The 25,371-nt window shown below is 42.3% G+C and overlaps 1 protein-coding gene across 6 annotated transcripts in view; it reads right to left on the bottom strand.

Moving 5' to 3' along the window:
• Positions 1-423: 423 nt before the first annotated feature.
• abl2 (c-abl oncogene 2, non-receptor tyrosine kinase) overlaps positions 424-25,371 on the bottom strand; it is a 27,301-nt gene continuing 2,353 nt past the window's right edge. Inside the window, exons 1-12 of one of the 6 annotated variants that reach the window (XM_032526280.1) lie at positions 13,348-13,551; positions 12,865-13,029; positions 9,116-9,411; positions 8,637-8,909; positions 8,342-8,426; positions 8,000-8,177; positions 7,694-7,878; positions 7,449-7,601; positions 7,034-7,123; positions 6,607-6,789; positions 5,275-5,289; positions 424-4,655 (exon numbers count right to left, since the gene is read on the bottom strand). In XM_032526280.1, coding sequence (XP_032382171.1) covers positions 2,821-4,655; positions 5,275-5,289; positions 6,607-6,789; positions 7,034-7,123; positions 7,449-7,601; positions 7,694-7,878; positions 8,000-8,177; positions 8,342-8,426; positions 8,637-8,909; positions 9,116-9,411; positions 12,865-13,029; positions 13,348-13,459 — 3,570 coding nt within the window. In that variant the 5' untranslated portion in view covers positions 13,460-13,551 and the 3' untranslated portion in view covers positions 424-2,820. Of the gene's footprint in view, positions 4,656-5,274; positions 5,290-6,606; positions 6,790-7,033; positions 7,124-7,448; positions 7,602-7,693; positions 7,879-7,999; positions 8,178-8,341; positions 8,427-8,636; positions 8,910-9,115; positions 9,412-12,864; positions 13,030-13,347; positions 13,552-25,371 lie in introns of those variants that run through there. The other 5 variants (XM_032526281.1, XM_032526275.1, XM_032526276.1 and 2 more) reach the window with 5 other exon arrangements.

The following is a 25,371-nucleotide window of genomic DNA, read 5'->3' as shown; positions in this document are numbered from 1 at the left end:
TGTAATTTTTTGATTGAATATCTCCATGTTTTATTTCTTTAAAAAACAGACCAGAGTGGAAATGTGGTAAATGTTTTCTTGATAAGGCTTTTGGGGAAACCTGCTCCACAGAGATGCACTACCAATCAAGAGAAACTTCAGTTTTTAGACAAAACCTCTGATGGAGCCAGATTATGAGACAACAGAGCAGCTTGGCTTTAGTGCCTTTTGTTAGAGAGGAAACATAACCAGATGTGGCTGCACGCACAGTGTTAATGGACACTAATAAAAGGCTTTAGTAACTGATTATTATCATACATAATCTTCATAGACAAAGTGCACCTTTCAGTTTAAAGTTAGCATCTGACCATTGACCTCCAAATTACATGCTGTAGTGATATGCTTATCACAATCTAATGGTAAAGGAGATATATTAAATTACTGTTTAATGATGGACATTTAATACTTCCATAGCTGTGAATTCTTGCAGTGACACTATAATGTACGTGCATTATCATTTGTTCACAAAAGGCACCAAGAATCATGAAAGAAAAGATGATTGATGCAGGTTTTTTTTGCCTGTGTTATTTGAAACTCACAGTGAACAGAATTGAATCATCAGGTTTGTCTCACAGGATCCTGTTTGGCATTAAACTGGACATAAATACTGACACACAACATGAAATGATACGTAATGCACCACAACACAAGTTGACAAAGGTTTACTTGGCAATCCATCAAGTGTCATTAACAGGCATTTTGAAAGTGTTATGGACTTGCAGAGTTTATAGATTAGATTTTGTAGTGTTCATATGCAACATGTGTCATTGAACCAATGTGTCTGAGACCTCATCCAGTGTACATTAACATGTGCGCCAAAGCAAAGAAAGTTGTGTGAGTTGTGTGCGCTGTGGTTTTGTTTGTGCTCAAAAAAACAGAGCAGCTGTTTCTGAACATAATTATTTAGTGTGACCAAAATTAGAAGTTGAGCCATAAAAAAAAAATTACAATAAATAATAAAAGATGGCACCATAAGAGATTGAAAGAGTCATGCAGATGAATATTCGACCGGGTTCAGAACGGAAGAATAATACATTCATATTCAGATCTGGGTGGATGAGCCTCAGTCTAATGTGGAACATCTCTTCAGTCAAAACCATTGCTCTTTATGCTGTGACCACACATACATCTTTTGTTTCCTGGGTATGAAATAAATCAAATATTTACATAACGTTTTCTCTCAAAATAGGTCTGTGCTTTTAATTAAAAACAAAAACAATAAAAAAAAACAGGAATAATTTAAAATTCAAGTTCATACATAGACATTCTAAAAAGCATTTTTACTTTGAACCAAATAATGTACAAATCGTTTATGTGCTGAAGACATACTGCAGTTTGCTTGTTGAGAGATTGGTACTGTGTGATTAGCGTAAAGTAGGTCTCTGCATTTCGCAGTGTTCATACATGGAAGAATTTGAGGCACTGAGGACACGACAAGGCTTCAGGGAATCCAGCACGGTCCATACTCAGAAGGACACTTATAGAACTACTGTCCCAATTCACCTGCACATGCGCTACCCTGTGCTCTCCCCTCCCCTATCCTCCTCTTATTATATTCCATCATACAAGGAAAAACAATTCCGTGTGCAAGAATAACTGGACATAAATATTGAAATGCTTTAGGAGGCCGGCGATTTTCCCCATTTATGTGGCACTGTGTCAAGGTGTGAACATGAGTCACACCATTGAAGTGAAGACAAAATGCTGTGCATATGATGAGACACCCTAAGTTAATTCATCATGTCTTAGTATTGTGGGGAATAAATAGAGTCATATAAATCTTTTTTTATAGATGTGATAAGCCTGTATCTGGCAAAACTGAAACGTACACGTTTTTCTGAGCTTATTTACACCCTTTCTAAATAAATGCACACAACTTTCAATGATGTAAGTGATCCCTCCAGTCTTTCTCGACAGTCACTTTGTGTGAACATGTGGGAATGTCTGCACCAAAACAGTTGGATTATTCTCTAAAAATTGTTCTAAAAAACAAGGCTTTAAACTTATACCAACAAAAGCAGTTTTGGGGAGATTTATAATTATATCAAATTTGTCCATCTTCTTAAAAATACTGATGTCATGAAAATAAAAAAAAAAACATCTGCACACAGAATAAAAGTGTTAAATTGAGACCCCAAAACCTTGAATCCTGATGATGTTTCCGATCATTTAGAATACAATGGCTTTTAAAATGGCTTATGGTCACTCAGTTTCTCAGGCACTGAGCAAAACACTCTACTGCAAAACACAGTGCACCCAACTGATGATTCACTCATGTGTAAAACACTGTTTGAGCTGGGTCAGTGAAAACAGTTGTTTAGTATTCTCAGTAAGGCTGAGCACAGCCACCATATTTCTTGTTCAGTATGTGACAGAGTGAGAGATAAGCATAGTGAGCTTAGACTTTACCTACTCTCTGGGCTGGCTACACACAGCTGATACACTTGACATTCATTTAACAAAGAGGCCTTTATCGTGGCCAGGTGGAGACGTGGAGCTAAACATTTCACGGTGGGACTTAAACCACATTTAGTTTGGTATAAACATTTCTGAATATGTACAGGTCAGAGCAAAATTAGTGTCCACACTGGCATTTTATGAAACAGTTGTTTGTAAACAGTAAAAAGAATAGATTTTGTAGTGATTTCTCTGAGGTACTTTAGAGATTCATCTCATTTCGTCCCCCAAAAAGCTGTCAAAAGAATCAGAAACATAAAAAAGGGAGTATAAGCTGTAAGTCTGTTGTGTAGTCAGGGGTGACAGTTGGTGGTGTCACAGTGGCTACCTCTGTACTACATCACTAATTTCTTTAATACAGCTTTGCAGGTTGTCCAGTACAGTGTTGGGCCCTACACTACTCAGCCCTCCACCTCCTGAGGACGAGGCCCTCAGTTCCTGCAGGCTGAGCTCCAGCTTTCCCACTGCCTCTCGGAAGGCAAATTTGTTCCTCATCTGAGGAATGCAGTCCACATAACCTGAGCAGTAGTCTAGCAGCTGGTGGCCAGCGTCCAGCACCTGGCTGCTGGAGGGGCTTTCGGAGCTGGCGTGGAGGGCGCTGCTCAGGCACTCAGCGCAGTCCAACAGGGCCTCACGACTCACTCTCTCCAGGGGCAACCTCTCCGCCTGCTGCCTGGTCCGCCGCAGTGCCACTTTGGAACCGGCAGATGGTGGCGTGTGTGACGAGGCGGCAGTGGTGGCAGCTCCGTTGGCCATTTTGGTGGGAGTCGTGTTGGTGGTGGCAGAGCAAGATGAGGAAAAGGTGGAGGAAGATGCAGGAGGCACTTGTGGTGGTGGCACTGACGGTCTGCCTGTCATCGCTCCTCCTGACATTCGCCCTAACCGGTGACCTTTCAAAGTGTCTCCGTTTACTTCCACAGGTGCTCCTCCTACCTGCTCTTCTCCGTCACCGCTGTAGGAGTGTTGCAGACTGCGCAGGGTGGGAGGGGGAGGGGGAGCACACTTGGGTTTTACAAGTCGCGGCCTGTCCCGGTCTGCTTGGTGCTCAGACAGCAGTTTAAAGCGGTTCCCCTGAGAATCTAGCCCAACTAAATGCACATCAGCTGGGCTATGTTTCAGCGTGGGGGAGATCAGGACTGGAACTTTGTGGTTGTGAGTTGGTGCACCTGCTGCAGCTGATGAAGCACTCAAACTAGAAGTCTTAGAGGGAGATGACCAACTCTGCTGCCTATCTAGTCCTCCAACACTCTCCTCCCTAACCTCCCTGACCCGGGACAGGTTGTCCGATTCCCCCACTTCCCCCCCAACCCCTGGTGCCCTCACCCCTACAGCAGCGCCCCGGGGTAATAGCTTGGCTTTGGGCCTTTCCCTGATCTGTGCAGTCCCCTCGTCCAGCCTCCTCAGCAGAGTTTCTGAGGGCCGTGCAGCGCCATTCTCTGGCTGGGAGGTTGTGGAGGCAGTCCTTTCTAGAGGGGGTTTAGCACTGCGGTTCCGGGGTAAAGTCAGAGCCATGCGCTCCAGGTCTGGCAGCCCTGCTGACATGGAGGAGGTAGAATTGGACCGAGGGAAGGGTTTAGGCCCTCCAGCTATACTTCCACCCTCCTCTGAAGAGACTGTCTTCCCTGTCCGTAGGCCCAGTGTCTTTTTGATGAGTCTAGGGGTAAAAAAACCAGCCAACCCACTCCAACTGCTGCCGCTCGTCACCTGTGAAGCGAGCCCCCCACCAGAGGGTTTCTGTCCAAAAGCAGCCCCACAGCAGCGTGACTGAGCCTGGGTGGGTTCACCATGGGAGTGAGAGGGAGAAGCAGAGAAGCCACCAAGGCTGTCAGACTGGGGTAGAGGAGGAGGAGCGCTGAAATCAGCAGTAGGCTCGTATTTCTTGTGAGGCTGCGTTTCCATCTCCCGGAAAGAACTGCTCCTCTTGGGTGGTGTTGGGAGGTTCTGTTGGAGCTGAGAGGATGGTGAGGAAGAAGAGGAGGAAGATTTCTTCTTTATGAAGGAGCTAAAGAAGCCAGTCTTGCGATCCCGTGTAAATGTTCCCATATCCTGTGCATCCTCTAAAATGCTGCCGGGAGATTTATCTCGTGCTTGCTGTTTTCTGGGCAGAGCCGGAGAGCTGCCTGATCGGCCATCCCCTCCTAACAAAGTAGACGCCCAGCCTGGAAGAGAGATAAGAGAGGGCTGAATTAAAACAATGCAACAATGCTGGGATGAACTCATCAGGGACACAACTATCTTTGTTAAAAGGTTGCTCAATACTTTTCAAGAAACAGGTAATAAAAAAAACAATGCTCTGAATCCCATTAGTCTCTCAATTTGCTTGCCTACAAATTGTCACTCATTACATCAGGCAGCTGTGTGCTGTTGTGATGCATTGGACAATGCTCCCCCCCCCGTTTAAAAGCGGTTTCTCCTTGGGGACTTATGAGTAGGGAAAAGGCATTCCAGGAAATGGAATGGAAAGTTTTCAGGCCATGAGTCATGCACATGCAAACACTAATTTAATGATTTACAAATCGGCTCTTGTAAAAGATGGGATGAAGAATATTCTCTGCCAAATTTAAACTGCTCAAACCGTTACTAGGAGGGCTATGGCAAAGAGGGAAATACACGTTTACAGTTCTGCTGGCATTTAAATCAATACAAACTGGAGCACAATCTTCTCTAACCATGCAATGAATAATGACTTACGGAGAAGAAAACGGATAACTCTAACCCATCAGAACTACAAAAGTTATGTGACATGAATAAAGGCACTAATAGTTCACTATTTCTTACTTGGCATGGATCTCTCTTCGATAGCATTTGTATGTAAAAATAAATGCATATAAACAAGAAATATTAATACACATTTGATATGAACATGGATTAAAACGGGTTGCAATCTTTGTGCATTCATTAATTTCAAACATACACGTTTTAGGATTCTTGCCTTGTGCTTGCTTAATGACATTGTGAAACATTCTGCGTGTTCACAGTACCACTTTTATTTGATTTATGACTTCATGAAAGCTACTCTTGGTTGCACTTTATTAGTGAAGAATTATGTTCATGGGCCACAAAATAAAACCATAACAATATGGTAAAAGTGGCAGAAGATATATTATACAAAAAAAAAGGCAAATCAAGACAAAGACAGGGACAGACTGTCTTCTTCACACATTAGGTAAACACACAAATTAAATAGTTTTATTTTTTAATATAAAACAAATAAATAAGCAATAACTTAAACGAGACAAACAGACAATGTTATAGAAATGTAATAGGGTTAGCAAATATTAATACATGATTTGTTACCAAATGTTGATTGGGATATGGAAATAACAGTAATGTAACAAATAGGACAAGACAGAATATGAGCAAGATCTTCATTCCATCACAGACAACAGTTTATAATGTGTGTCATGAGGAGTTGTCCATGGAGATCACTCCATGTAATTGTTTGTGGTTGATATAGAGTGACCCCATAATACATTATAACATTACAGGATTACATTATAGGTGAGTTAAAACTACAATTATGATGCTTGAGGAAACTGAAATCTTTTAATGTTAATGCTAGAATTTTTTTTAAATAACATCTATGCGTGAAACAAGTGTTTCCTGGGATAGAGAAATTTTATTAACAGAGTCAAATCATAACAAAAGTTATCTCAAGACAATTTTCATATAGAGCAGGTCTAGCACTCTATAACTTACATAGACCACCCATTCCCCCCGTGAGCAAGCACTTGGAAATGTCAGTTATCAGTTATGTTTTACTTTTATCTTCAACATCTTATAATTGGTATTTGATGACATGGACATGAGCACTCAAGTATTATGGCTGAACAAATGTAACATCTTCTATTCTCTTATTCTTATTCTCGGCCAGTTTCTAGGGACTATGTCAGGCTGCGCTTGCAGATCTGCCTGGATGATCGACCGGATGCCAGACAGATGCCTGCACCAATGGTCAGTTGGTAGAGAAAAGGATGGCCCTTCTTCTCAGGCGGCGGGCTTGGCGGCGATGCAGTTGACTCTGTGAATCGGTGTTCACTGGCATACCTGCAGAATCATAATGTGGTGGATCTGACTGGTTGGTAGTAAGGTAGGCATGTCTGGCTGTACCTGAATGACTGTGCGTGCCGTGGTCAGATCGTCCGTCGAGTCCACCCTCAATGTTTTCCTTGTTTTCTGTGTGCTTGTGGGGTGTGCGAGATTTGGAAGGCAACAGGGGCATGTCGTGACTGAAAGGGTGCAGTGGTCCACAGTGACCAGAAGAGGCTGTCTTACAGAGCTCTTCCGCTACCTCTACAAAGAACAAAAAAGAAAAAGAAAAAAAAAATCAGAAGTCAGTCACAATCCAAATTTAAATCAACATACAAACATTTGCTGACCAAATAAACCTACATTAACTTACATGTCAATGTTTTATTCCTTATAAAATGATAAATCAAAGTCCACCTTGTGAGTTACAGTTTGTCTGTTCAACCTAATCCATGCAGTGGTTTTAGAAGCTTTATGATTGAGCCGCACAAAAGACATGTTACTGTACCTTCAGAGATGCTGGAGTCATGGAACATTGTTTCAAAGGCTTGGTGGATCTCTGCAAACGAAGGCCGGTCCAATGGGCTCCACTGCCAGCCTGATAGAGACAGACAAAATTGCATGTTACTATGAGAAAGTAAAGTGAGAATATATGACTAATATGGCCTTTTCCCAAAACTCTGTAATTCCAGACTATAGTTTGCAAGTCTTTTTTTCTTTTCTTCTTTCTAATAATGGAATGGTGAGTTTTTAACACAGTTTGTAAGGGGATGCAGTGAATTATTACATAAAGATTTGACAGAAATCTAGGAAAAAGTAATGGGCAAACCAACTTTTTAAAAGCTTTCAACCTCTATTCATGTCTCCGCAATAGAGTAAAATCACTTGGTGAATAAGTCAAGGTTAGTTAGGATACTACTTACATGCTCTCATGAGTTCATAGACTTTGGGTGGGCATCCCTCGGGCTGTTCCATGCGGTAACCTTTCTCCAGGAGGTCATAAACCTGAGACAGATCAATGCCAGGGTATGGAGACATGCCATAGGTGGCAATTTCCCACAGCAGCACCCCAAATGCTGATGGAAGATATTGTTAGAGGACCAAACATTAGCGCATGGGAAATTAGCTACATATACTTAGTATGAATGTGTGCTCATGCATTGTTTACCCCACACATCGGACTTGATGGAGAAAGTGTTGTATGCAAGGCTCTCTGGTGCAGTCCATTTGATGGGGAACTTGGCCCCTGCATGGGCAGTGTAGGTGTCACCAGTCATCAACCTGCTCAGACCAAAGTCTGCAACCTTAACAACATGATTTTCTCCAACCAGGCAGTTCCTCGCTGCAAGATCCCTGAGACAGGGACAGTGAGGAAGACAGGGGAAGAGAGATACATTAGGTTACTCTGGCATATGAGGTAGACAAATATGCACTTAAGGCAAACACAATTAACACACCTAAAGTATCCCCTCACCTGTGTATAAAGTTCTTCTTCTCCAGGTATTCCATGGCAGAGGAGATCTGAGTGGCCATGTACAGCAGCACCACAGCATTCACTTCCTCCTTGTCACAATCTCTCAAGTAGTCCAGTAGGTTGCCGTGTGGCATGTACTCTGTCACGATGTAGAACGGAGGCTCCAACGTACACACACCTGTGGGAGAGGCAGCAGTTAGAATACAGATACCAACAACCACTTAGAGCCAATGTGTCTGCAGAAGCCAGCTCAAGAGTAATTTCAGGTCAGAATGTATCGAGATAATATTTTTGTGACACAGTAACTTGTTGGTAGAATCTGTGGTGTTCATAGATGCTGACCTAGTAGCTGAACGAGGTTTGGGTGTTTAACCTCCTTCATAACGGCTGCTTCTTTCAGAAATTCTTCAACTTCCATGGTGTCCTCCTGTCATTATGGAAAATAGGATAAATGCAAAAGAAAAAGAGAGAGGACTTTTATCAGTGGGTTGGACAAACACATAACATTAATAAAGGAAAAAAGATCACATGTATTACTAACATCTGCCTGCAGGGGGCGATCTATAACCACATATACAATTCAGCTACCTACAGTAAAGTTCAGTGAAATTAAATTATAATAAGAGAGACTTCTTACCTTCAGTGTCTTGACAGCCACCGTGAGGTTGTACTTTTTCCACACTCCCACGTACACCTCCCCATACTGGCCTCCTCCCAGCTTGTGCTTCATTGTAATATCTGTGCGCTCCATCTCCCACTTGTCGTGGATGGGTGACACACCGTACACTGTGGGCTTATTACATTTGGGGGCTGGGTAGTGAAGGGTGGTGACCAGGCCATCGGCTACAGTGGAGTGGTGGTGGACCAGCTCGGCCAGGGTGGCAAAACGGCTCTCAGACGTCACATACACCTGAGGGGGAGGGGAAGGAGGAGGTGGGTGAGGACAATAGAAAAGAGAGAATGAGGAGAGAGACAAAGTTAATAAATGCGGTCAAAGTCCTGACACAAACAACAGCCAATAGTGCCACGCATCATCTTTTAAAAGGACAATTAAAAAGAGTATCATAAATATGGAGCATTATTCCATTGTCAACCACCCTAAACTCTTCACTCTACCTTTCCATCAGAGGCTGTGTTGATCCGGTAGTGGTAGACTCTTCCCTCATAGCGGAGAGAAATCGACAGCTGTCCGGGGCTGCTCTCGCTTTCCCGGACCAGGAAACTGCCATTGATGAGGGAAGAGAGCAGGTACTCAGCGGCGCTGCGTGACACGGGCCCATGGTACCAGCTATGCTTCTCTAGACTGTTGACAGGTGTGATGTAGTTGGAGGGCACCCAACCTTGGCCGTTCTTAGAGCGCACTTCACTCCACTCTCCATTCTGGTTGTAGCCCAGCACACGCAGCTTCTCACCTGGACATAACAGGGGCCACAAGTAAGACTTGATCACATATGCGTTATCAGCTGCAGCACGGACTGGTGGTTGGAAAGATTAATATGTTAAAAGAGCCACATGTTCATGGGTTTTATCTTGCCCATGTGTACTGCTAAAATGCCCTTTAAAAAGAGACTACAGCTCATCAGTAATTGAAAAACGTTGCAAGCCATATTAAAAAATGCCTACAATTTAAATGTGAAGATAAAAATTCTTTAATCATGAGCTTGAAGAGAAGGTGGTTATATCTGCCGCTGATTACAGGATTTCATAAAATTTTCTTTCGAATTTCTTAGAGACACAACATAGAAGAGAATTACTCATTGTGTCACAGCGTTGACCAACATGCCTTGATAATAGGTCACACACTGAAGAGAATCATGGATATGTAGTACCTCTCACTGAAACTACTTTAAAAGCTATGGAACAATGATAGGGTTGGGTGAACTGCATATCTGTCATAGAAGGCTAGGCAAAATGAGACATGTAGTGACATGGTCTGTTGTCTCTGCCCGTCTTTGACGTCAGTTTGGGCGATATGAATGAGCCGAGCGGCTGATGTGCTGGAGACCGAAGGGAGGCAGCGCATCATCAGTATAACGAACACTGAATGAAGCACTGATCAGTCCTGACAGGCTGATGAAGGTTTGGAGAAAGAAAAGGAAAGGGGCAGTTATTGGCTGGGAGTAAGCGCATGTCAGAAAGCAGACGCTCAGTCAGCCCAGGGAGGGAGGAGGAAGTAGCAGTCTACCTACCTCAACAGTGCACAGCAATTTATAATGTTCACACAACTCTGGAAAATTATCACGGCGGAAACTATTTGATCTTTAGTCGTGAGGTAAACAGTAGAAACATGCCGCTCAAATTACAAAATTATTCACCATTTCACGCTGGGCTGCTGTCTATCTGAATGCAAATTTAGGCTATCATGACTCGGTCACATAATGCCTTAAAACAAACACTTTATGCTAGCAATCCACAGAACTAAGTTAAACAGAGATGGTTATTCACATCCAGCCCACCAATCCATCAGTTTCCTCTGTGATGTAAATTTTGTGGTAGTGGAAACACTGACTGCCTCCCTGCCTCACACTGGGCGCCATGTGTGCCTGAAGCCGGGCTCTGGTCTGGCCTAGCCTGGTTTGACCTGGCACAGAAAAGAGACAAAGATTAGCCCCCAGACACGGGCCTGCTAAGTTCTTCTCTCTGATCAGCCCCTGCCCGCTGTGCTCATCCACCTGTTATTATTACAGTTGGGAGTATTCCATATTAACACAACGTTAAGAGAAATGCTGGGGTCTTTCCATGTGACAAAGCAAAAAGCGGGACAGATAGGAAAAGTGCAGCGAAGCCTGGGAGTGCACATGTGCTTGCATGTGGGCAGGAATCTCAGACTCACTCCATGAGTCAGGGTCTACACAACATTTCCATCTCAGGCAGCTGCCGTGGAAGTCTTAAAACGCAGAATAATTAACACACTCTGTCTCGTACAATGCTTTAGATCGGTTGGGGAAATAAGCCTGGCCGTCTCTAGATAATATTTTAAGCTTATTACTCGAGGGAGAGCTGGTTGACCGGTTAACAGCTGCTGGTTGAGATAGGAGGTTTGGACTGAAGAAAGTGAGTCATGGAGGGAGGAGTACGAAATAGTGAAATACAAAGAGCTTAAGACATAGTATAAGCATCACTGCTATTTACTTATGCTGACTGGTTTCAGAATCCTTGCTACAAGCTGGGCTATAATTTTTAAACCTCTGGACTAGTGGATTTTGGCACCCCCCAAAGAGGTTTTAGTCACTAGCACCAAAACCTCTTTGACTTCCAGCAGTCAACTCCACTCTCCTCCACAACCGCTATATTTTATCTGATTCAGATGTGAAGCTAGCAATAATGTGATCTCAGAATTACCGCCCAGTCAGGCCCCAGGGCCCGTCTATAGCAGGGGCCGGCACAGGCTCTGAAGCTCTGCTCCTGGTTGGAGGAGAAGCTGCTGTCAGGTGCGGCGCTTTCAGCCTTTTGCTGGAGCTCTCCCTATAATCGAAGGTGGCAGAGAAGAAGATCTGGGTCTGTACGCGGTGGGCTGCACAGCCGTGTGATATATTATTAGTTTCATAACCGGCTAAAAACTTGTAGTCGTGTTAAATAGAAGCTCACTTCTATGTTTTAGTACAGTTGGTTTTCCCACCGGATGTGCATAAACTGTAGCCTACTGGAGACTAGGGGTGGAACTCACCAGACACTTACCGATACGATATCATCACGATACTTATGCCACGATACATTGCGATTTTAAACATATTGCATTATTCTGAAATATTTTGCAATTTATTACCTTTTCCCAATTTCAAATTATGTCCCCAGAAGGAAACTTTGTCAACATCTGTTTCATCTAAAAAGCTACATTTCTCTGTTTGTTCATATGCCTATAATTTTATTGCTGCAAAATGGGACTGTCAAGCAGACAAACTGACCAACACATATATAATAAAAGATCAATACTTGGCGCCTGTGTATCAATACAGTATTGCCACACAATTTTTCCCCCACCCCTACTGGAGACCACCTTTTCAACTGGACATGGATCGACCAGCTGTACCCAGGTATGGTACGCAATGTTCACACTTATCAAATGAACTTGACTTTGGGGTCAAGTGTGCTGAATTGACACCTGCCTCCTGAATTTTAGGTTTTCCTTTCACATAAATAAAAAGATGTTTCCACCATAAATTGGTGCATAAAAATGTATCAGAATGCAGGAAATTAAGTGTTGGATGTTCAATATTTCCTGGGGAAGGACCCTACCAGACCCCTTGCATGCGTGTCCCCCAAAGGCCCATTATGAGCCAGGAGAAACCCTGAGGTGTAGTAGTGTGAAAGAAGAATGTGGAGCGTGTGGGCGGGTGACAAAGAAAGCTATAGGCTGGGCGTCAGATACCAGCGGATGACAGGACAGGGTAAAATTATAATGACAGTTGGGTAAGCTCTATTGACACACAACATTCCTCTGGCATAACTACATTTTCTACACATCACACATTTCATCTAGGAGTTGCTGACCTGCTAATCAAAGGCACTGCCTTGAGGAGATTAGTGGTAACTCTTAGCTACGTGTAAGAAAATCCCTCTGTTTTGTTGCAATAAATGTCAACAGTGTTGCTTAGAAGGCGTGGTTAAGAATCATCAAAACTATGGAAAAATCTCGACAGGAGTAACATCATGTAGCTAAGCCACAACCTTTGGTGATGTTCCATGGAAAGAGTGAACTGGAGAACGAGTCTTTCAAGTGCTGTTCCAGCACATAACGCAAAAATGTTTTTCTGAAATCTGAATTTGAAGTTGTGAGGGAGTTAACAGGCAAATTACAACATCAACATAATTAGTTGTTGCAATCAATTGACAGTGAATCAGAGAAAAGAAATGACACTGTTTACCTTTAGTGATGCTGAGCGTGTTGTCTCCGCTGGCAACAAAGTCATAAAGTGCAACGAAGAGATTAGGGTCACTCTCGGCCGCCCCAAGCAGGTTCTCCTTGGAGCTCCAGCGCACTGCCTCCGTCAGCGCTGCAGAGTCCAGGCCGAACGGCCGGTGGAGAGCTTCTGGAGGAAGAGAAGGAGGCAGGGTCAGGGAGAGAGAAAATAAACCATAAGACAAATTTGACTGAGAATGCAACATCATTTGCAGTGACAAAAACTCGTAGCTACAATTGGACAGAAAGAACACATGGAAACCCATTATAGTAAGTTGGTTTGTGTCTAATGATTAAAAAAAAACACATTGAAAATTAATCACAAAAAGTTGTTGTTGAGGCAAAAGGTACTTGGTTAGCAGGGTAGCTGAGTCAAGACCAATGCCTTTTAACCAAAATGATACAGATTGAACCATAATTCTAAAAGCTAATTTTGCAGATCGTCTACCTGTCTTCCCAGGCTGTTTCTCTTGCCTGAATCCTGTGCGACGATGATGGCTGCTCAGAGCAGTCCACTCTTCCTCAAAACTGCTGTTTGCTTGCAAGCACCTCAAAAGCATTACTTTAACCAATCCACTCTCTGATGAACACTTATCACTTGCTACACCACACACACACAGAGGGCTGCTGTGTCTAGCCTAAGCCAGGTAAGATCTGAGGTGGGAGGTGTTTTGTAGGTGATATATATATACGGAGAACAAGAGGAGGGAGTACAGCATTGGGATAGGAAAGAGCTACATATATACACACACACACACACACACACACACACACACACACACACACACACACACACACACACACACACACACACACACACACACACACACACACACACACACACACACACACACACACACACACACACACACACCCAACACCACACAACACACACACACACACACACACTACATGTAGCTTACACGTACTACACTCAACAGCTGCTGCCAAAGTTACTGCATGTCTGGACAGCTGCCGAGCAAATGGGAGAGGAGAGTGGCGAAATGGAGGGACAGAGAATGGAGAACAAGTACTGCAATACAAGTAAAATGGAAAGGCTGTCAAATAGCATGTTTCACCATGTCTAACAATAAGGTTGACATTAACCTAGTGATTAACCTTAATTTGTTTAAACTAATAACTTTAAACATAAACAAACAATGTCCTAAGTACATGCACAGGGCCTAATCTATTTACTCGGCCAAAAGAAAGCAGCATATGTAATCTTACAACTCTATAACTGAAAGAAATGGCAGATGTGTTTAAGATTGTTTTTACTTTCACAGTGTAATCCAAAACAACAGCCTTGCATTGTTTTTTTATGGTTGTCTTGTAAGCTGTAGTTTGTTGTATAATTGTGAAGGACTGAATTATCCTGAGTAGTGTTTTATATTTTGTCCATGCAACTTAATGGTTAAAGTTGAAGACTAAGATTATGAAAATAACCACATGGCTATTATTTGGAGAACAGAAAGAGACAACATAAGGCACTTATATAAAGGCCATCTTCTGGTTTTCAATATCTGCTGTCACTACAAGCTATTAACACCTCCAAATCCAGCCAAAGGTTTAACAAGGAAACCAGTGGATCCATAACAGCTTCTGTGATGCAGCTTTCAAGAACAGAAAACTACTGTATGTTTGAGACAATATGACAAGTATATACATAATAATGTAGATATGTGTCCTAGGTCTAGTGATAGAACAGCCAACCAAACTAACAAATGCAAAAGCTAAGGAATACAACCAATCAACAAAAGCAGCTGACTGTGAAAACTGGACTCTAAGTTCAGCTAATGTGTGAACAATCGCATGCAGTCCAAAACTTCTTTCAGATTTGGTTTTTAATTTGATAACTGAGAACCCAAACTTGATAAATGTTAGATGCCAGACAACCTTTGAGTAAGTCAGTGATAATACAAATAATAATAATAATAATCATCATTATTACTAAAAATATTATAACTAATAATATAATAATGCAGGCTTTTCACTGCAAGCATCCGAGACACTGGCGTGGCTTTATGCGAGTTAATCATTGTTCTAATTTTGAAGCAATTTCCATAGTTAGTCTAACACCATGTGGCAGGCACGTGGCATGCATGCAGATGAGAGCAGAGAGGTTTTCTGTTATGTTCAAATCAACACTTAACACTCTTCTCCTTAGCTCAATATTGTCTAGTCTGTCCTCCATCCTTCCACTTTTACACACGCTTGCCCACCTTTGCTCTGGACCAGCATGCACTGCAGCGCGGCAGTGGCCGTGACCTGGCTCAGCCACAGTTCCCAGTACATCTTCTGCGCTGGTCGAGTCAGCTACCAGTCCCAGTATCCAAAGAAACACAGATTTTCTCAATCCGCTGTGCTGACTCCAACCAGTTGTTTTAAAGCTTGACTGTGTCTATGTAGACTGAAAAGCACAAGTGTACATTCTGCTCAAGCATAAGCTAGTTCTCTTAACCATATCCTTTTACCAATGTTGAACATGAAGCAATTTGAGAGAGATGGAGACCCCCCCAGACAAAGTATTTACCCACGCTGTCCTTGAATCAAACCACCTAAACTTGTGAAGTTACAGTAGTGACTAGCAGAGTTCCTGCTGAGAACTCCCTACTAGCCTTAATGTGGTCTAGGGGAGTCAAGATTTCCAAGGTCCATCTGGAGAGCAAAGATATTCATGACTGATGTTCTCTGCGGTTAGGCGCACTATAAGAGATGGCAAAACGTGGCAGAGAGAGGGAGCGAGAAAAGCATGTGGTAATGGGGGGATTTGGGGGGGGAGAAGAAGCAGAGTGGATGGTATGGAGGAAAATTGAGTTTAACGTGTGCATGTGTGTTGTGGGAGTGTGTGAGGCCTGAACCAGCAGATGGCTGGTCTTGTTCCTCTTAGGGGGGGGTCCTATTGACCCACAGTTTGTGTGGGTGTGGGTGTAAATGGGCATGAGTGCAACTGCTTTAGCCAGGCTGAGCCAACTGTCAGAGCTGCTCCTCTTACATAGCTACATATCATATCACTCTTCCCAGGAATGTTTTTAATGAAATAGTGATATTATGCCATACACATTTGTCAAAGGTCTCAGTCTGAGGAATCTCTTTCACAATCATCCTAGACAACTAGTAAGACAAAAAGAAACTCAGTCAGTGATTACACAAGTACTCTAAGGTGCAAATCTAAAACCTGATTGAATCAAATTGTTTTCACAGCATGATCCAGTTTCATTAAGTCAATCGTATTTCTTATATTGTTTTTAGATCCTTTTTATGCCAGACAAAAGCAAGATGCGGTTCCACTTGGTCAAGCTCAAACCTCATGTGATGGATCGTTTGATTGAGGGAGCAGTTGGCCTGCATGGGGTATGTCGTGTGCCCGTCGGGGTGCCTCAGTGTGTGTGAGCTGTGAGGTGTAGCACATGTGCGTTCTGAAGAAACGAGGGCTTTGTGTTGAGCGGAGCAGAGAGGGTATTTGAAAGTCTGAGGGGCACCCCCTAAGACAGCTGGGACAGAGGTGACCCTGATTCTCTCTCTCTCTCTCTCTCTAACATCACGTACACACCCTAATTAAAAACAAGACAGACCGTATCTGAAGCCCATGACCAGCGAGGTAAGGATGTATTTTTAGTGGTTGGAGAACAAAACATAGCAGCAAAAAAAAGCCCCAGCAAAAACCTCAGACAATGCTGCAGGTGTGACAAGCCAGGTTAGATCCTGTGGCAGAGCCAGAGGCAGAAAAGGTGAAGAATACAGGAGTCATACATATCAGGAGGAGGCCAGGAGCCTGAGAGACTGGTTTACAGGGATCTACTTGATGTTATAATCCAGTATCAACATGTATTTGTCTTCTGATATTCACTGGTGAAGATTCAATTCCATTTTATTATTAGTATCAATTCATAACAAGAGTTACCTTGAGACACTTTACAGAAAAAGTAGGTCTAGACCACACGCTATAATTTACATTGATCACAATCATCACATTGTGCCCCACCAATAAATGATGTAGGGCTAGATCCAAATATACGTTCGATGGGTAGGTATTTGATTTTCAATTTTGGGATTTGAATATTCAGGTTTTTTTTCTTTTTTTATAACGTGCATGCAGGCTGAAATTCACTTTGGTGTTTTGTCGGGCTTAAGCTGCTAGCTAAATATCCGCTAGCCACCAGCTAATTTACACGGCGCCACGTCATCCATCTCAGCCAAGAACGGATATAAATGTTGTAAAGGTCTGTATGGGAGTACTGTGGCAGTCTAATGTCGTTTTCAGGCATTAAGATAAAAAGGTAAAAAAAAGTATGGCCATACATAGTGCCAATACAGTGAGGCACTGGCTGGCTGAGCATTCATTCACAAAGTTTGGAATTTGGAATGCCTGCAGCTAAAAGTTAAGTCCAAATCACATTGGAGAAAAGCAACCCAACCTCAACTGGTGTGGAAAATAATGTAACGTTACCGGCTATCGGACTCGTCAGTCCTCCCTTTGTTGCCTTTTATTTTCTCTCTTTTTCCGTGAAATAAAGCTGCATTCAAGTGTGGCTGGAAATGTTGGTTTCTCCCGCTGCTGTTGAAAAGCATTGAAGCTTCGAAGCTCAAAAATTAGTATTCGGTAAAAGGGGAAGGAGAGGAGGCCCCAATATGTTTGACAGCTTTACAATCCTTCAACCCTTCATTACCCTTGAAAGACAAATTTTGATCAGAAACAAACTGGGAGAAACTCTAGGACAAGCAATAAACAAGAGATATTTATTTCAGGAATCAAATCAAAAAACCCCAATTCTGATCCCTGTTGGAAACCTATAGAACAGAACCTAGCCTCCCCACAGAGACTGGAGGATCTGATTTACTCCGCTGTTCCTTTGAAACAAGCTAAGCTGCGGCTTGGTGCCATAATGAGTTTCCTCTTGTCAATATGGCTTATTGCTGAGAAGGAATCTAAGAATGGAGCTCTAGGGGTATATATGCTTTAGCTGATGTATATAACGAGAAGGTTTTTTTTTTTACTTTAATGATCTGAGACTGTCTTACCAATTGCCTGGAACATCTTGATTTCTGTACTTTCAACTACAATCATCTATGAAAGCATATGGAGTACCATGGGGTTCTCCTCTTACCACCCACCCTTTGCATTCCATTCTGTACCACAGAAGCTGAAACAGAGGTTTGGTCTCCCAAATATATTCACCTATCCAGGATAATCAATACTAAAAAACTATTAGTTGAACCGCATGTAAGCTAACACGCTTGTTTCAAACATTTCCCCAAAAGGATTTATGAGCAATCATTCTACAGTTTGAGAGGCAGTCCATGGCTGGAGAAGACAGAGGAGAGTCGTTCTTGAGGACTGGACAGAGGACAATAGCCTCATTATTGACACATTGTGTGTGTGTGTGTGTGTGTGTGTGTGTGTGTGTGTGTGTGTGTGTGTGTGTGTGTGTGTGTGTGTGTGTGTGTGTGTGTGTGTGTGTGTGTGTGTGAAAGAGAGAGAGAACTGTTAAGTATAAGCACATACATGTATGCACTTGTCTTGTGCCCACAGATTCTCCCTAAATCCGAAGCTCGCCTTTTACGCATCCTGGTGTTGCAAACCCTTCAGTGTAAGTAATTATACAGGCACATACAGGCTGGCCGCTGCTGCAGTGAACACTGCAAAAGCTCTCCATTCAGTTCTTTCCATACAGCCACCATGTCGACTGTACATGGAATATATCAATTAGGGAGAGGACAAACACCAGCCTGAGCCTGAGGGCCAGTGGATCATCCTGGAATGGAGAAGAATGGAGTCCTAACCCACAGATTACCCTGCCCTGCCCTGCCCTGCCCTGCCCTGCCCTGCCCCTCTCAGGGCTTGTTATGGGTTAATAAAGGGCTCTAAGTGCTTCCCTCTAGGTGTGCAAGCAACAAAGCTAAAGTGCTCCTTTATGTGACAGCAGAGAGGCTGAGTGGCATGTGATGAATGAAAACTCCTTGTCAAAACTAGACTTGTCTGCTTAACATTTAGGGTAAATTTTCAGGTTCATAATTGTATTTTGAGGTTGTACCAGAATAGGTTTACATGGTTTCATTTTCATAAAACACCATAATTTTTGTTGTACTGCACATGATGTATATCCTGTTTTCACCCTGTGTATTTAGGATTCTGTTTTAGCTACAGAGTGAGACATCTCACTTCTATACAATCGTTGTTGGGAGTCGCACATGCGCAGTAGCTTGTTAAAATCACATCAGCTAAATAACTCTTTCTCCAACTTTGGTCAATCCAAGGCAGGATTAGCTGGGAGACTTCTAAATGAGGGCGCACTTGTGGAATATCTGCAGAACAAGGATATTGAAGTAGTTCTTTTGTAGATTATGGTGAACTAGTGTGTTGTAGCAGTGTTTTGCCACTGAGAACGAGCTAGTATGTGCTACGGTTAGCCCCCTCATCTTGGCTAGTGACGTAAAAAGATGTGCAGATTTTGAACAGCTTACCCAGAGACTGAAGGCAGAGCACATTCAGAAACCGTATCTCACTCAAAACAGCAAGTTTGTATGCGTGTGGAAGCATCAGACACAAAATAACACCCCAAATCCCAGAAAAGGTTTTTCATAATATGGGCACTTTAATAGACTAATTATATTTCGATACAAAGAAAATACAGAGTTAACCAGAAATCATCCAGGCTCACTGACCTGTTTGGTATTTGTGTTTAAAAGTATCAATTCAGTTCTTGGCATGTAAAATTTGAAAAGGCAAAAACATGTATTGTTAACATTGTTAACAAGTATTTTTACTTCAGCCTTGCTCAAGTTAAAAAAGCATGTTTTTCTGTCCAGCAAAAGCCATACATGCATATAAATTACACCAAATGGAAATAGGACACTGATGACTACAGTAGATGTCAGAACACTGTCCTTCCTGCAAATCTGCCTGCTCTTGTCTAAAACATTATGCAATATATGTGGATGATGTAAAATTCCTGGCTGAGGTGCGGGTTTATTTTCTCAAACCCCACAGGTAAAGAGGTGTGTTCCACCCAGCAGATCTTTCTAAAGCCTCAAAAAGAACACCTTGCTGCCGCCTCCTCCCTGCTTGTCTTCTTTCTTTGGAAGTGAGTGTTTACAGAGGCACCCGAGGACTAATCTTGATGTCTGAAACGGCTCTGTGTGTGGTGCGTTAAGCTGTGCCAGGGTGTAGGTTTAAGCTGCTTTACAATGACTCAGTTTAAAAGAACTGACCAGATATTACTTTCACAGTGCTCCAAGTCAGATAGCCGAGATGCCTCTGGCTGCTAAACCAGCCCAGTGGAGAATCCACATTCAATGTATATGCCAGTCATGCCAATACTCCTCTACTCGTCTTACATAAGGTATGGGAAGCTATAGGTACCTCACGATCCCGAGTGATACAATGTAATTATAAAATGAAGATCATTATTAATGCATCAATATTTTGGATTTCTATAAAAAAGCATTTTTTACTCCGTATACCTACTTGTTAATTTTAAAAACATAGCGTTTTTGTAATGATGCATAATTACAAAAAATAAAAACAGTTAAGGGACTTCCAGTTCCCATTTGATGGAAACGAGGAGCACTGACTAATAACTTTCTAAAGAATTCTTAAACATCCAGCAACTGAGAATCAGAGACAGTGACGTGACTGAGTGACGTTGTGACGTGAGTAAATACGTGGCTGAGTGACGTGACAGTGAATTGTTTTCAGCTGCAGAGGTGGGGGAGGTGGTTTTTGAAAATCAAACATTAACGTTACCGGAAAACAGCATGTAGTTTTTAGTTTTTCCTTTTTAAAATCTCACATCACACTTTCAGTCACTATGACCACAGAAACACTATGGAAAAATATGAACAATAACTTTGCTGTCAAGAGGCTTATCTGCTAATGTTGGCTACCGACTATTACCTTGAAACCATTCAGCAAATAGACGATACCGTAGGGAGGTTACCTAAAACTGGTGATTTAACAACACCGCTCATCTTACACACAGTTTACCAACAAAACAAAACGCTGAGTGAACATTACTAGCTACTAGTGCTGTCAAAAGATTAAAATATTTAATTGCGATTAATCACATTAATGTCATATGTTTTTATCTATTCTAAATGTCCCTTGATTTCTTTTTGGCTTATTATTTTTTCTTATTTTAATGCTCTTATCAACATGGAAAAGTGGATCGGCTTGCTTTTTGCAAATGCTTTTTTTATTGAAAGCAACATTGACATATAACCTACTGTAGTGCTCAATTTCACACTAACATTTATACTTGGAGCAAATCTCTCACAAAATGGAACACTGTCCATTAATAAAAAGGTTAAAAAAAAAATACTTTGACGAGGGGGCAGAGAATTGGCATCAGTTGTGTGCTTGGCCATCAAGTGGTATTTCAGACTGGACGTGCTGCAATGATAGCACAGTTCACAACAACCAAACAAATCACTTTGGTCTTGTCAATGGAACATTTGGCAACTTTTAAACAGTAAACTTTCCATTCAGAATCTTATTGGCGTCCATTTTGGTGTCTCGCGCTCGCCATCCACTCAAAACATAACGTTACTACTCTATGGCTGGCTCGCAAGTCCAAACAAGTGTGTGCGTCGTGCCTGTTGTTTTGTTTCTGGTCTAGCTAGATCCGGTGTGATGTTGTAGTTTTTCTAACATTACTAGTTGTTGCAACAGCATGTGAAAAAACTAAAGTTTGCTAGGCCAAAAAGAACATTAACCTTGCAATAAAAAAATGTACGCCATTAAAATGGGTTTGCGTTAACGCCGCTAATAACGCGTTTAACTGACAGCACTACTAGCTACGTTTTTCATGTTGGTTTTGAGCAATATGCACCCCCACTAGCCTGTAAAATGGTTTTAAAACAGTAGCAAACATTAATACATTGTGACGGAGGAACACAGCGTCTCCTGTAGTGGGGAGGCAGAGGGATTGCAGCGCTGGCTAACATTAGCTTCTTGTCTCATCTGGAGTCTGATTAACACTAAAATTCAGTGTCCACAATGCTATTTCCAATAAACTGTAGCTGTCATATTTCACGGGACCCACCTGAGTGCGGATTTCATGTCGCGGCTTTTGTTGCGGTTTGTCACTTTGCCTAAGCTTGAGTGACAAGTAGTACTCCCCCTGTTGTTTATTTGGATGCCATGACTTTGCGAGTGATGACGTTCTGTCGCTGTTCTAGTTGCTTGGGGAGAGAGAGCGGATGACAGTTTGCTTGAGTTCAGTAGAGCAGCCGGCTCTGCAGAGTCGTGTGATCACGACTTTATGGCTTTTCATAAACAGCTGAAGGAGCGTCGGTGCGTGCTGTACATATTGGAAACTCTGTTGTGCGTCTGCCCTATACCATGGCAGCAGAAATTAAATGACCCGACTGAGTGACTACGTGACTGAATGACGTGAGTGACCTGACTGAGTGACTACATGAGTGACTTAGTGACAGAGTGACCTGACTGAGTAACTAAGTGAGTGACCTGAGTCACTGACCGACCAACCGACTGACTTTTAGCCAAGTCTCCAGACAGGCACTGTCCCCCTTTCCTATCTCTTATCTAATGTTTTTCTGCTGCACCATTGCAGCTTAAGGGTAAAAACTGTGACTTAACCAGGAGCCACTACAAAAATGTGGTCAGGGGTCTACACAACTTTAAAACATTTAGTGTTTTTAAGCTAACATACGCAAGAGACGATTTCACCATTTGCACAGCCAATCACTCCCTGTTCTGATTAATCCTCACTCTTTAATGATACAAGCCGGAGAGAGCTAAAGCCAAGGAATAGAAACTAGGACTGTGGTTTTGGAAACTACAGAAGGTTGACTGGTAGCAGATGCAGAGGCTCAAGGCTACAACTGGGAGTTTGGGCACAGAAGCAGTAGTCACAACAACAAAAATGTTGTGGGGGACAACCCTAGCCCTGTTAAAGTTTTAAAATCTTCAGTAATTATTTGTTCCTTTTCTTAAAATATGATTGCAAATAGGATAACTCTCTGAATTGCGTTTTCAGTGCAGTAACATTAGATTATGGCACATTCTGTTATGAAGCACTATGAATGAATGAAAATGTTGACTCTTCTTAGACAGATTTGGGATTTAGGTCCATCGCACAGACAAGGGTTGTAGACAGGCAGAACTAGTCAACTGCAGCTAACAGCAGAGGCTCAGGCAGCTAGCCGCAGTACAGGGCAGGCTTGAGTTGAGGATGAAGGCACAGAGAGACATAAATTATTTAACACGCACGACCATTACAGAGTGCACAATGGTACATGCAGTCTTCAGACATGAACCATGTCTGATTGTGTCAGGATTATCTGCACAGAAACACTTTTCAAATACATCCATCTAAATTACACTTATTACCAACTCTGAGACATCAGTCAGACTCATCAGTTTTGCCTTAATTTCTAGGTAGTTTCACCCAGGCGAGGTGTGGCCATGGCTCCTCCTAGTGGTTAATGGCAGTCACTAGGACTGACTAGTTTTTTTTAAGAAGAAGAAATCATCTTTACTCTAGGATATTGTCTTTTAAAGCATATTCATATCTCAATCATAGCCACTGAAGCATTGGACACTTGATTGTCCCCAGATATTACAGTGACTGCTGTGAGACTTATCCTGCTTGTTGGGGGTTTGGCACATAAGAGTTCACAGAAAAGTGGATTTGTCTCTAATCTAATTTCACCCGTGATGCAAATCAGCTTACTTCCTTGGATCCTGGCTCCAAGCAGCTCTCTTCTCCTCTGGGCAGCTTTAACAGCGCTGCACTTTAGGTACAGCCGGCTCATCATTCACTATTAGCGCTGCTGCCAAAAAAATATTAAAATCTGGTCATCTGCCCCAATTTCTATAATCTGAGTAGATTAAAAATAGATTAGCCAATTGCTTTGTTGATTTTATTAAAACAAAATGTCAGAAGTACCTTTACCGGTTCTTTAGACAATCAATACACCAATCACTATAATCCATCCAGAAGTTTTACAAGCAAGATTTAGGTTTAATTGATGAAAGACAAACTAGGAGACATGTTAAAAGTGACAATCCATTCTAGGGCAACCTTAATGAGGCCAATTTTTCAGCAGGTTCACCCCTCTGTGTCCGTTCAAAGGACTCTTCTACACTGCAGTGTGCGTATCAGATAAACCACTGCAAAGGTGGAGATCTTTGAACTCCTGACGAGGCCTAACGGGTGGCGCCATCAATATTTACAGCCACTGTTTCACAAAAACTGCGCCTCAAACAATACTCAGAGGTGGCTGTCTGGCCAGCTCTCTTTGAATCAGCACAGAGGTGACCTGCTCCCCGTCTGTCTTTGTTTAGCTCAGTGTTTTCTAGCGGGCCTGTCTGTCTGTCTGGGGTAAACAGACAGAGATGCTCAATTAGTGATGAGCTTAGGAGAACTTCTGCACACCTGAGCAAGGGACAGGAGCTAGCTTGCCTTGCCTAAAGTGGTGAAAGACAAAAACAGCCCAAAGCTGGAATCTATAGACGTTGAAAAACGTCACTTCAACTGAGGAGAGAGACATGTAGGGAGCACTGAGCGAGCACATTAACAGACAATTTACACCAATGGCCAGCAGCCTCGTGTTTATCCCCCTAAAATGACTCGGTGCTTTCAGGCATACTGATAGAAACTCTAGTGGATGCATGTGCACAGGACACACACTGATACTCACTGGAAAGACAGGCAGCGACACAGGCGTGAGATCAACAGACAAAAACGCATTCCTCATAGACTGGCACCTTTCAATTACATTTCAAGAAGGCATCATTTAGTCTCTGAAGTATGCTAGTCTGTTATAAAAGGGTTATGAAGCTGGATTAATAAAACCCCTTCAACATGATGATTTCTGGTAGTTCAGTAGTAATAACTATGAACTGAAGTCATTCCTCCAATGAAAACACAAACACATAGAAATTAAAACAGACTATAGCTCTGAATTAGATCTGTTGTCAAACCAACATTTTGACCATTGACTCACAAGTCTACTATCTGTTCTTGTGCTTCCTTTTGCTGCCGTGGTACTTCCACTTCCCTGCATGGAATCAATAAAATTTATCTTATCCTAGCTTCCTCTTGACAAAACCCAGTCACACAATGCTACTGTCAAATTCACAGAAATCAAATCTGGCCATTTTATCAGTTCACTCAACACTATTGCTGAACAGATTCATTCATCGCTAAAAAACTGGTGGCTCTATTTAGTGATTAATCCCATGACTGGTGATGATTATAAATTCAAAGGGCTGCTCATTTATATAGTTTGTTAGTATACAACATCACTTTACACTGTCTTGTGGCTACTGGTTATCAGCTGCAATACATCAATTTGGGATTGTAACTTTTGAGTATTTTTGATTTGACATTTTATAAACTAAATGATGTAGTTGACAAATGATGGCAATGGTTTGTTTTAGCCCTAACGAACATTGACTCCCTAACAACCAAAATAGCCTCCTTAATAGAACAAGTGCAAATTT

This window comes from Etheostoma spectabile, chromosome 9, assembly GCF_008692095.1.
Source record: "Etheostoma spectabile isolate EspeVRDwgs_2016 chromosome 9, UIUC_Espe_1.0, whole genome shotgun sequence".
In the NCBI taxonomy this organism is placed as follows: domain Eukaryota; kingdom Metazoa; phylum Chordata; class Actinopteri; order Perciformes; family Percidae; genus Etheostoma; species Etheostoma spectabile.
The sequence above is the reverse complement of the archived record's forward strand: the minus strand, read 5'-3'. Positions and strand labels throughout refer to the sequence as shown.